Raw genomic sequence first — 13,192 nt, forward strand, 5'->3', positions numbered from 1 at the left:
TGGCATCATTATTCTAAGTAATAAAAGGAATGGAGATCTGGGATGTTCAAAATGACCTTTACATTTCAAGCAAACTTAAAATCTCAGGTTTAACAATATTATTTTCAAAGGAAGTTGGTCAGACATGGTTGCTCATGCCTGTAATCCCAGCACTTTGGGAGGCTGAGGCAGGAGGATTGCATGAGGCCAGGAGTTCCAGACCAGCCTGGGCAATATAGTGAGACCTGTCTCTACAAAAAATTTTTAAAAATTAGCCAAGCATGGTGGTAGGTGCCTGTATTCCCAGCTACTCTGGAGGCTGAGGCAGGAGGATCACTTGAGCCAGGGAGTTTGAGGCTGCAGTGAGCTATGATGACACCACTGCACTCCAGTCTGGATGACAGAGTGAGACCCTGTCTCAGAAAAAAAAAAAAGAAGTTACAGAATAAAATAATCTTTTTTTTTTTTTAAAGAATGAAATCTTAATCTCATAAGTAAATATAATTTTAAATGAGCCACTAACTGTAAAACTTAGAAAAATATTTGAATAGAATTTGAAAATTCTCATTCACAAAAACTTCACCTTTAAGAATGTATTGCCAGGTTTCAGCGTGCAAATATCCATTATTATCACTATTGTATCAAGCACTTTAGTTCTGGTTCTGAAGTTAGCCTTTTCCCACTAAATTCATATGAATTAGCTAAACTCTTGTCCAAATGGAACAGCAACTGTGGGATGTTCAGATAATCTCTCTCAAAGGACCTATCAAAGTACGATTACCTATCATACTTTGAAAAAAGTAAAGAAGTCAGTATGTTAAGTGGAGACCCAGAAAACTTGATTTAACAGTATATGAGACATAAAGATAATTATAAATAAAAGTACTAACATTATTACAAAAAACTAGTTTAAGATTTTACATTACTTTTAATGTTGTATTATATTTCATTTCTTAAAAAAATCACTGCAATGAAAAGGCTAAAGAGACTTGTTTTCATTTTAACATTTTAAGAGAATCTGTAGGTCATGCAAGGAAGATGGCAAGGACATGCATTTTATAAAGGAATGCAAATTTCAACAAACAAATGAAGAGGAAAATGTTAAGGATGTTAAGAATTTTTTTTTTTTTTTTTTTTGCCCAGGCAAATATTTAATTATCTTATTTACATCCAAGTTACTTATCTATTCTGACCAATTTCTGGACTCATATGTTCTGGACAGTTTTACGTTTTTATTCTGAAACAGCATCCCGATATTCTACAGATTGAATCCATACAACAAAATAAAGGACAGAAAACAAAATCATGACAAGGGCTTGAACTTTCACAGTTACGAAAGTACACTGATTTCTACAAAGACTTTCAGCCATCATGTAGCCATTGACCAGATTCCCCAATGCACTGAAAGCTCAGAAAAATTCAATGATGTGAAATAGATCATTAGGCTTGGTTATTCCATCATCCTTTTCAACTTTGAAACGTCAAACTCCTTATGTATATCTAAATGTATTTACATATTATGCTTTTGATAAATTTGATAGTGAAGCATGCATTTAATATATGAATTTTCTGATGATTTATGGGCTTTGACATATAACATTTCAGAAAATAAGACAGACTGGGGTATCTACAAAATTACCAATCAACAAATAGACCAGGTTTCAAATTTGGAAGTCTGTCTAGAAAGCCTGAGACGGTCTGTGGGCTATGGGCCATTGTCTTGTAGAAAATAAAGAGAATTCAAGCCCTGCTCACAACAGGGAGCATTCCTTTATTGTACCTTCACTATCAGAACGACCTGTGGGGAAAACGCCAGTGGCCGACAGGTAAATCAGAAGCACACTATTGGCAGGCAGCTCCTGAAATGAAAGAAAATCACATACACAAAACAACAAACAAGGATAAACAACATGGTTTTATATAAAGTTCATGACATTTTAAAGTTGTGGAATAAATAAGAATGCACTCTTGTCTTTTCCAACAGAAGAAACGCTCTTCTTGGTTCTGACTTTAAAACTATATACACAGCAGAGATTCATTATTAATCTATAACTATTGTCAAAAGTTGCAAAGACATTCTCTGCTTCAAAAACCCCATCATTTAGAGAATATTCTCCGAAAACTTGAACGGAGAAGTAAAGATCCTGACTATATGGCTACAGGACAAAGTCCCTTCTGTGGCTTTCTCTACGTAGACTTTCGGAAGAATTCTCCTATTTCTCATAGTTCTTTCAGATGATCTAAATGTTTCACAGAGCTCCTTGAGTATATAAGAAGCCTAGGCACTCTGCTGTTGTTTTTTAGTTCTGTCTTTTTTTCTTTTTTTTTGAGACAGAGTTTCACTCTTGTTGCCCAGGCTGGAGTGCAATGGCGCGATCTCAGCTCATCGCAGCTTCCGCCTCCCGAGTTCAAGTAATTCTCCTGTCTCAGCCTCCCAAGTAGCTGGGATTACAGGCATGTGCCACCACACCCGCTAATTTTGTATTTTTTCAGTAGAGATGGGGTTTCTCCATGTTGGTCAAGCTGTTCTTGAACTCCCGACCTCAGGTGATCCACCCGGCTTGGCCTCCCAAAGTGCTGGGATTACAGGAGTGAGCCACCACGCCCAGCCAGTTCTGCATTGTTACACCTAAAATCGTTGAGTAATAAAAAACTGGAGGAAGGAGAACCACTACTATCATTAATTAATGATGGAAATAATCACAACATCATAAGCAATTTTCATTCCCAAACAGCTATTTCACAGCTTACCAGGAGTAAAAAAAAAAAAAAAAAAAGAAAACAAAACAAAAATATCTATTATCAGGATCATTATTCTAAAGGCAGTTTTTCATTTTTATATTTTACCTAAACTCTCAAGTATTTTTTCAAAAGAGTGACTCTTAGATTCTAGTTAGGGCACACTTTCACCGCATAGTAAAAAGTACTGGATCACACATACCTTAAAAGATGCTGCTAAGAAGGTATATAGTTGGCTGAAGGTTGGTTTGTAGAGCAGATACTTGTGGGGGTTTTCTCGTCTAGTAGGCTTGTCAGCTGATTCCTATATTTACACACAGAAAACATTATACATAAAAGCTGCATTTGACAAATGAATTATCAATATCTATTTTCACTAGCCCTTATCAAGGAAGTCTTATTTTCACACTCAGTCTTACTGTGATTATGCTTATCTATTTCTCCATGTCTCATCAAGTGAATTCTTTATTCAAGGTTGTAGTATCTGTTGAATAATCAGCGTTCCAACAGGAGAGAAGCAGCCAGAGGGTTACCAAACTTGCAAATGTAAAAGAGGAAATTACCTGCATTCCTGGTTTATTCATCTGGGAAGCTAAATTCATTGGCTCCCTTTCCAGAGCTTGTAACATCCGGAACATGTCAACAGTTAGTTCACTGAACTTAACCTGCAAGAAACAAAAAAAACAAAACACAATCTAGCCTTAATGCAACACACAGACTTTAAAGACTTTTATCACATTACTAGTTGTGACTTTCACATGTACTTCAGGGCTTTGGGTACCTTTTTCTCTAATATTTCATTACAGAAATTTTTAAGCGATGGAAAGACTGGAAGAATTCTACAGTGACATCCATATGTTAATCATCTAGATCCTATAATAAGCATTTTTTATATTTGCTTTATCACATACCTCTCCAGCCATACACGTCTACTGATCAATAAACTTCCTCAGGTTTTGTTTTTTTAAGTAGTTACAGAAACACAGGGGGCCAGGCATGGTGACTCACGCCTGTAATCCCAGCACTTTGGGAGGCCGAGGCAGGTGGATCACCTGAGGTCAGGAGTTCAAGACCAGCCTGGCCAACATGGTGAAACCCTATCTCTACTAAAAATACAAAAATTAGCCGGGTGTGGTGGTGGATGCCTGTAATCCCAGCCACACGGTAGGCTGAGGCAGAAGAATTGCTTGAACCCGGGAGGTGGAGGTTGCAGTGAGCCAAAATCGCGCCATTGTATTCCAGCCTGGGCGACAGAGCAAGACTCTGTCTCAAAAAAAATAAAGCAGCAGCAGCACAGAGACTATATTAGGTTTTACAAACATGTTAACCTCCACAGACTGGTGGATGAATTCACACGTGTAGGTAGTGTGCTACGCGAGGGGCAAGTTTTTCACTAACACCACAAGGATCTCCAGCCCAAATTCTCTTTTTTTTTTTTTTTTTTTTTGAGACAGAGTCTTGCTCTGTTGCCCAGGCTGGAGTACAGTGGCACAATCTCAGCTCACTGCAACATCTGCCTCCCATGTTCAAGCGATTCTCCTGCCTCAGCCTCTGGAGTAGCTGGGATTACAGGCGTGTGCCACAACGCCTGGCTAATTTTTGTATTTTTAGTAGAGATAGGGTTTCACCATGTTGGCCAGGCTGGTCTCGAACTCCTGACCTCAAGTCATCTGCCCACCTCAGCCTCCCAAAGTGCTGGGAATACAGGCATAAGCCACAACTCCTGACTTTTCAGCCCAAATTCTATACACAGAAGTTTGATAGTAATCCTTGCTACATGAGAAAAAAGAGCTAACTTTTGATGAATTAGCTATGCTGAAATACAACTGTGATCCATATATATATATATATATTTTTTTTTTTTTTTTTTTTTTTTTGAGATGGAGTTTCATTCTTGTCACCCAGGCTGGAGTGCAATGGCACGATCTCGGCTCACCGCAACCTCCTCCTCCCGGGTTCAAATGATTCTCCTGCCTCAGCCTCCAGAGTAGCTGAGATTATGGGCACGTGCCACCACACCAGGCTAATTTTGTATTTTTAGTAGAGATGGGGTTTCTCCATGTTGGTCAGGCTGGTCTTGAACTCTCGACCTCAGATGATCCTCCTGCCTCAGCCTCCCAAAGGGCTGGGATCACAGGCATGAGCTACCCCACCCAGCCTATGATCCATATTTTATAGTAATTTCTTCCATACATTTTGGCACTACACAATATTTAAGACTGTATCCTTTTCCAATTTCAGTAATACTTATATAGAACTTCAGGAACACACATGATAATAAAACAGATGAGAATTTTTTAAAGTACATGTTTCTATCAAATAAAAAAGAGGAATTATTAAGATGAGAATAAGTTTATGAAGATTACTAACTACACTTTCAAACATTTAACTCATTTAATATACGTGTGTGTGTGTGTGTGTGTATGTATATGAGTTTCGCTCTGTCACTCAGGCTGGAGTGCAATGGCACAATCTCGGCTCACTGCAACCTCCGCCTCCCAGGTCAAGTGATTCTCTTGCCTCAGCATCCTAAGTAGCTGGGATTACAGGCATGTGCCACCATGCCCGGCTAATTTTGTATTTTTAGTAGAGACAGGGTTTCATCATCTTGGTCAGGCTGGTCTCGAACTCCTGACCTCAGATGACCCACCAGCCTCAGCCTCCCAAAGTGCTGGGATTACAGGCATGAGCCACTGCGCCCAGCCAAGAGATGGGGATTAAAGAAGGGGAAGAGGTTTAAGGAGATAAGTGGGCACTAATGCCTTGTTTTCCTATAGTAAGGGTAGCATGGGGCTCCTGGCTAGGAACTGGTTGGCTGGTTGGAAGATGGCCCCTCCCACACATACACCTATGCCCAAATAAAACTGGATGCACAAAAAGATATGGCCTCAGAGGAGAACACTAGAAACAAATCTGCTCCAGAGACATAAACATGAAGGAAACTCTACCTTAGCCTTTGTTCTGAGAAGAGATCAAGAAAAGTCTCCCCCAAGAATTCATGGCCATATGCTGATTCTCATGTGGTTTGAGAATCTGAATTAACATTATCTGCGTGGCTGAAAAATCTATAAGGTTTTTCAGTTAAAGAGAACAAAGACTGATAGTGCCCCCCAAGTTTTGAGGGAAAAAGCAATGCAGATCTTCATTGGAAGAAGGCATCCTCAATTCAGGTCTTACAGAATTCTAGCTGACAGAATTACATCAAAGAAGACTCACAAACAAAAATCATAAAACGCATGAAGAAAAAAGGCACGCCTGATTCAGCAAACAGAAACAGGGTGATACAAACATCACACATAACATGCAAAAGTCTAGGTGTGGCAGCTCACACCTGTAATCCCAGAACTTTGGAAGGCCAAGGTGGGAAGATCATTTGAGGCCAGGAGCTCGAGACCAGCCAAGAGGTAGGGATTAAAGAAGGGGCAACATAGTGAGATGCACCCCCCCATCCCTGGTCTCTTAAAAAAAAAAAAAAAAGTTAGTTTCATATGCTTAAATAGAAGAAGTAATTAAAATAATGATTAAGCCAATCAAAGGAATATGTAGAAAATAACCTAATACATTCATTCATTCATTCATTTATTTGAGACGGAGTCTCGCTCTGTCACCCAGGCTGGAGTGCAGTGGCACGATCTCGGCTCACTGCAACCTCTGCCTCCTGGGTTCAAGCGATTCTCCTGCCTCAGCCTCCTGAGTAGCTGGGACTACAGGCGCACGCCACCACGCCCAGCTAATTTTTGTATTTTTAGTAGAGATGGGGTTTCACCATATTAGTCAGGCTGGTCTTGAACTCCTGACCTCGTAATCCGCCCGCCTTGGCCTCCCAAAGTGCTGGGATTACAGGCGTGAGCCACTGCACCTGACCTATACTTTTAAAAATAAAAAATACAATAAATGAAATGTAAAAACTGAGGCCAGGTGTGCTGGCTCGCGCCTGTAATCCCAGCACTTTGGGAGACTGAGGCAGGTGAAACACCTAACGTCAGGAGTTTGAGACCAGCCTGGCCAACATGGTGAAACCCCACCTCGACTAACAAATACAAAAATTAGCTGGGCGCGTAGGATGCGCCTGTAGTCCTGGCTACTGGGGAGTTTGTGGTGGGAGAATCAACTGAACCAGGGAGGCAGAAGTTGCAGTGAGCCGACATCATGCCACTGCATGCCAGCCTGGGCGACAGAGCAAGACCCTGTCTCAAAACAAAAAGAAAAGAAAGACAATGCTGGGGGATTTAATTATAAATTAATATGCAAGCAAATTATCAGATATATAATAATTATATATATTAAGATAATATGATAATTTTAAAAGTGAGAAACAAGCAATAGAACAGACCAACACACTTGTAGTTAGTATAACCAGAGAGTGTAGTTAGCAGAAAAGGACTTTAAAATAACTACTAAGTGTGATGAACAAAACAGCCATGGTAGAACACAAATGAAGAAATAGAGAATTCTGCCAGAGAATTAAAATCTACTAAAAAATAAAAAAGGGCCAGGTGCAGTGGTTCAGGCCTATAATCCCAACATTTGGGAGGCCAGGGCAGGAGGACTGCTTGAGGCCAGGAGTTTGAGATCAGCCTTGGCAATACAGCAACACCCCATCTCTATAAAACATAAACATTTTTGGAAGGCTGAGGCAGGAAGATCACTTCAGCCTGGGAGGTCAAGGCTACAGTGAGCCATGACTGTGCCACTGCACTCCCACCTGCATGACAGAGCCAGATACTGTCTCTAAAAAGAAAAAAAAAAATTTTTTTAAAGACAGGGTCTGCTTCTGTCACCCAGGCTGAAGTGTGTGGCACAATCATGGCTCACTGCAGCCTTGACCTCCCGGGCTCAAGTGATTCTTCCATCTCAGTCTCCCAAGTAGCTGGGACTAGAGGCACATGCCCAACACCCAGCTAAGGTTTGTTTTTTTAGTTCTTTTTTTTTCTTTTCTTTTCTTTTTTTTTCAGATGCAGTCTCGCTCTGTCGCCCAGGCTGGAGTGCAGTGGCATGATCTCTGCTCACTGTAAGCTCTACCGCCTGGGTTCACGCCATTCTCCTGCCTCAGCCTCCTGAGTAGCTGGGACTACAGGCGCCCGCCACCATGCCCGGCTGATTTTTTGTATTTTCAGTAGAGACGGGGTTTCACCGTGTTCGCCAGGATGGTCTCGATCTCCTGACCTTGTGATCCACCCGCCTAGGCCTCCCAAAGTTCTGGGATTACAGGCGTGAGCCACCGCGCCCGGCCCTTTAGTTTTTTCTTTTTGAGACAGAGTCTCACTCTGTCACCCAGGCTGGAGTGCAGTGGCACGAATTTGTCTCATTGCAACCTCTGCCTCCAGAGTTTAAGTGATCCTCCTGCCTCAGTCTCCCAAGTAGCTGGGATCACAAGCATAAGCCACCATGCCTGGCTTATTTTTAGAAGAGACAGGGTTTCACCATGTTGGCCAGGCTGGTCTCAAACTCCTAACCTCAAGTGATCCACCCACCTGGGCCTCCCAAAGAAATGGGATTACAGGCATGAGCCACCACCTGGCCTGATATTTGTATTTTTTGTAGAAATGGGGTTTCATGCTGCCCAGGCTAGGAAAAAAAAATTTAATCTATAAAACTAGAATCAAATGGAAAAATCAAGAGCTAAGAAAGACAATATGTGAAATATGAAACTTAATAAAAGGTTAAATAGCAGATTAAACACATCAGAAGACAAGGTTAGGGAAATGGAAAAGAAGTCAACAGAAAACAGCCTAACTAAAACCTAGAGAGGAAAAAATGATGAAAAATGCAGAAAAGAACATAACAGACACACGTGGCACTGTGAAAGGGTCTACAAACATGTAACTGAGTCCTAGAAGTGGAGCAGAGAAAGAACAGAAGGGAAACAATATTCAGAGACATGATAACCTTATTTCAAAATAGATGAAAGACATAAACCCACAGATTCAAGAAACTCTGTGAACCTCAAGCAGGATAAATAAAGAAAACTGCACCTGAATATAACATAGTAAAACTGCAAAGAATCAAAGAAAGTGAGAAAATCTTAAAAACACACAGAGGAAAGAAACATTTCCTTAAGTGGATATAATATGTGACCAATAAATCTAACAGACAATTTCTCAACAGAAATGAGAGAAGAAGATAACAAAATTAAATCTTCAAAGTGCTGAAAAAAATAATTATCAAACTCAAGTTGGAGATGTGCAATATACTGTCGGTAAGAGTTAAAAAGAAATTAGAAAATACATTCAACCGAAAGAAAATAAAAAATATAAAATATTATAGAAGGAGCAGGTTTGGAAAAAATATAAAATATCAAAATATGTAGAATAAAATTAAAGTAATGCTTAAAGAGAATTTTACAGCTTTGGATTTTTATTTATTTATTTAGAGATGGAGTCTTTTCCTGTTGCCCAGGCTGCAATGCAGTGGTGCAGTCTCGGCTCACTGCAACCTCCGCCTCCTGGGTCCAAGCAATTCTCCTGCCTCAGCCTCCCATGTAGCTGGAATTATAGGCACATGCCACCATGCCCGACTAATTTTTGTATTTTTAGTAGAGATCAGATTTTGCCATTTTGGCCAGGCTGGTCTAGAACTCCTGACCCTCAGGCAATCCACCCCACTTTGCCTCCCAAGTGCATGAACCACCGTGCCCAAAGGCATGAGTCACCACACCCAGCTCAGGGATTTTTATATTAGAAGAGGAAAAAGGGCATAGTGGCTCACAACTGTAATCCCAACACTTTTGGAGGCCAATCCGGGGGCAGATCACCTGAGGCTAGGAGTTTGAGACCAGCCTGGCCAACATGGCGAAACCCTGTCTCTACTAAAAATACAAAAATTAGCTGGGTCACTGTGGTGGCACATGCCTGTAATCCCAGCTACTCGGGAGGCTGAGGCAGGAAAATCACTAGAACCCAGGAGCCAGAGGTGGCAGTGAGTCAAGATCACACCACTGCACTCCAGCCTGAGGGACAGAGTGAGACTCTGTCTCAAAAATAAAAGTAAAGTCAGTTGGCCAGGTGAGGTGGCATGCCTGTAATCCCAGCACTTTGGGAGGCCGAGGTGGGCAGAACACGAGGTCAGGAGATCAAGACCATTCTGGTTAACAGGGTGAAACCCTGTCTCTACTAAAAAACACAAAAAATTAGCCGGGCGTGGTGGCACGCACCTGTAGTCCCATCTACTAGGAAGGCTGAGGCAGGAGAATCGCTTGAACCCAGGAGGCAGAAGTTGCAGTGAGCTGAGGTTGCACCACTGCACTCCAGCCTAGGAGACAGAGCAAGACTCTGTCTCAATAAATAAATAAATAAATAAATAAATAAATAAATAAATAAATAAAGTCAGTTATCTAAGCAAATTAAATTCAAAATAGGAAGAAGGAAATAAAAATAAGAATCAGAATCAATAAAAGACAAAAAATTAGAAAAAATCAATATTTCATTTATTACAATATATCGAGGCCTATTAAAATGCCGTAATAATGAAGTCAGAAGTATCAGCATAATAGACATACAGACCAAAGGAACAGAATCAGACTCAAATATATTTGAATATCAGATTTATGATAAAAGTGACACTGCAGTGTGGCAGGGAAAAGATGGTCTTTTTAGTAAATGGTGCTAGGTCTACTGGAAATCCAGAAAGAAAATCTGACCCATTCTTCACACTAAAATAAATCCCAAAGAGATCATAGATCTAAATATGAAAGGTAAGGTAAGCAATGATTTCTCAAAATAGGACACAAAAAAGCTCGTACCAGAAAGGAAAAAAAATATAAATCAGACTACATTAAAATTAAGGACTTCTGTTCACTGGAATCTCAGTATCTGGAACAGGGGCGTCTGGCATAGAGCAGACACTAATAAATATTTTAACAGATGTTTAAAAAAAAGGAGAGAAAGAGACAGGAGATATCAGAAGAGAGTAAAAGGCAAGACAAGAGTAGGAGAAGATAGTTCAATACATAAATCTGACAAAGGACTTCCATGTAGAATATATTCGGAACTCTTACAGATCAATAAGAAAATATTGGAAATGCTTGGTCATAGAGTGTGCACATATGGAGCTGTACTAGATAATGCCTGCCACTTTTCTAAGGTAAATCTATCAATTTCTATTTCTACATAGTATGAAATATTCAGTTCTTATACTAGTTGCCAGAATACGATATTATCAGTTTCTCGGTCTCTTTTGTTTTTAGATATCTAGGTCGGTGATATCTCATTTGGTTTTAATTTATATTTTTCTGATTAGAAAAAATTTCTTTGAATTAAAAAAAAAGTGAGAAAAATACCGAGCCTTAATATAGTATAACTATACAAACCATAAATGTTTCAGAATTTTTCCATTTAGTATATTCATACTATAATTTCAAAAATGTTGTAGATATTTGCAAAATAATGGTCATAAATGCCAAAAATGGAGAAATACCAGAAAAATTTAACAATAACAAAAGTGATTGATAGATGCTAGGATAGGATCCAAAATTAAACTTGTATAAAAAACACATCTAGAAAAATGTATTCACTGGTGTAATTTCCAGTAAATTTCATTTCTAGTACATTAAATCTCATCACCATGGGGCCACTCTGTCATGAAAAAACATTTGAAATTCACTTTTGACAAATTTATGCAAAAACAACTCCTGGCCAAGTGCGGTGGCTCACACCTGTAATCCCAACACCTTGGAAGGCTGAGGCAGGAGGATCACTTGAGGTCAGGAGTTCAAGACCAGCCTGGCCAACATGATGATATCGTTTCTACTAAATATACAAAAATTAGCCAGGTGTGGTGGTATGTGCCTGTAATCCCAGCTACTTGGGAGGCTGAGAGGCAGGAGAATAGCTTGAACCTGGGAGATGGAGGTTGCAGTGAGCCAAAATCGTGCCACTGCACTCCCACCTGGGTGACAAAGCAAGACTCCGTCTCAAAAAAAAAACCACAAAAAACAAAAAACACCAACTCCTCGCCCCTTTTTGCTCGATTGGAAAGTAGTACATATACATTTTGGAAACTTTATTATTATTAATAATTTTTGAGACAGAGTCTCGCTCTGTTGCCCAGGCTGGAGTACAGTGGCATGATCTTGGCTCACTCCAACCTCCGCCTCCCAGGTTCAAGTGATTCTCTTGCCTCAGCCTCCCAAGTAGCTGGGATTACAGGTGCATGCCACCATGGCTGGCTAATTTTTGCATTTTGTAGTAGAGATGGGGCTTCGCCATGTTGGCCAGGCTGGTCTCGAACTCCTGACCTCAAGAGATCTAACCACCTGGGCTTCCGAAAGTGCTGAGATTCCAGGTGTGAGCCACTGTGCCAGGCCAGAAATTTTGGAAACTTTAGAATGTTGTAAAAAAATACAATAAAAATCCCCTATAATTTGGTTATTCGGAGATAAAACTTAGATATTTGTAAAATTTCTTCCTAGTCTTTTTCCTATGTGCATACACATAGACATTCTAACATACATGAAATAATTCTGCTTCCTGGCTCCATGGCAAGTTTATTTTCACTTACTGTATCATGAGTATCTTCCTATGTTATTAAAAATTCTAAGCTATTTAAATATCTGTAATATATTCCATATATGCACACAGCATAATTTAATCAGCAATTTCCTCACAAGAGGATGTTAAGATATTTATAAGAAAATAATTCTGTGATCATCAATAGCACTATTTTTCACAGTGAATTTTAAGCATAATTCCTTCACAATTATTTACCTGATTATTACAATTACCAATAATGAGTGCATCAGCCAGAGACAACTGTCCCACAATCATGCCCTGTTCCAGCAATGGGGCTCCTGTTTCAGCAAGGCGATTCGATGTGATAACAATGGTATTATCATCATTTAATACCATTACAGGATCCGCCTAAAGAAAAAAGCAGTAAGAACTTAACGAATGGCCAAGACTAAATATCAATAGAGTAAGTTATTCCTTCTTCTTGACATATACACACAATAAAAACATAAACTACATGGTCATTTATTTATCAATAATTATGATTTTTCTTATCAAAAACTGACCTCAATGAAAGCTGCTACTTCTTGAAGCACCAAGTTCCATTCCACTTGATCTTCAGTATTAAATCGGTGAGTATAATCTTCAATTTCATCTGACAATTCCTGATTTTAAAAACATCATAAAAAAGGTTATTAAAAAACCCATAAAAACACACAGCCATATAGAACCATATTCCTGACAGAAACCAACATACTTACAAAATTTGATTATTAGCAATACACAGTCCTGATTATAACCAAAAACAAAAATGAAAACTAAATAAATGTTCTTCAAAAGTCACAAACTTCAGAATAATAGCCATCAAATAAAGTCTTTACAGAGATCTATTTCCTATCAGTACTACATCAGCAATGAATTCATTAATGAAAGAATCAGAAAAGAGAAATTCAAAAATTTTAACATTAAAAAAACATGAGGCTGGATGCAGTATCTCACACCTGTAATCCCAGCCCTTTGGGAGGTCG

The 13,192-nt window shown here is 39.5% G+C and overlaps 1 protein-coding gene across 3 annotated transcripts in view; it reads right to left on the reverse strand.

Moving 5' to 3' along the window:
• The window catches only part of SCAI (suppressor of cancer cell invasion), a 188,277-nt gene that overhangs the window by 52,296 nt on the left and 122,789 nt on the right, over window positions 1-13,192 (reverse strand). For all 3 annotated transcript variants that reach the window (XR_008509997.2, XM_024252813.3, XM_009244859.4), the window contains 5 exons: window positions 12,731-12,829; window positions 12,423-12,575; window positions 3,282-3,383; window positions 2,921-3,022; window positions 1,760-1,838 (listed from right to left, as the gene is read on the reverse strand). Coding sequence is in view for 2 of the 3 variants with exons in the window: in XM_024252813.3 (XP_024108581.1) it covers window positions 1,760-1,838; window positions 2,921-3,022; window positions 3,282-3,383; window positions 12,423-12,575; window positions 12,731-12,829 (535 nt within the window). In the remaining variant the exon portion in view is untranslated. The remainder of the gene's footprint in view (window positions 1-1,759; window positions 1,839-2,920; window positions 3,023-3,281; window positions 3,384-12,422; window positions 12,576-12,730; window positions 12,830-13,192) is intronic.

Source organism: Pongo abelii, chromosome 13 (assembly GCF_028885655.2).
Source record: "Pongo abelii isolate AG06213 chromosome 13, NHGRI_mPonAbe1-v2.0_pri, whole genome shotgun sequence".
NCBI classification, from domain to species: domain Eukaryota; kingdom Metazoa; phylum Chordata; class Mammalia; order Primates; family Hominidae; genus Pongo; species Pongo abelii.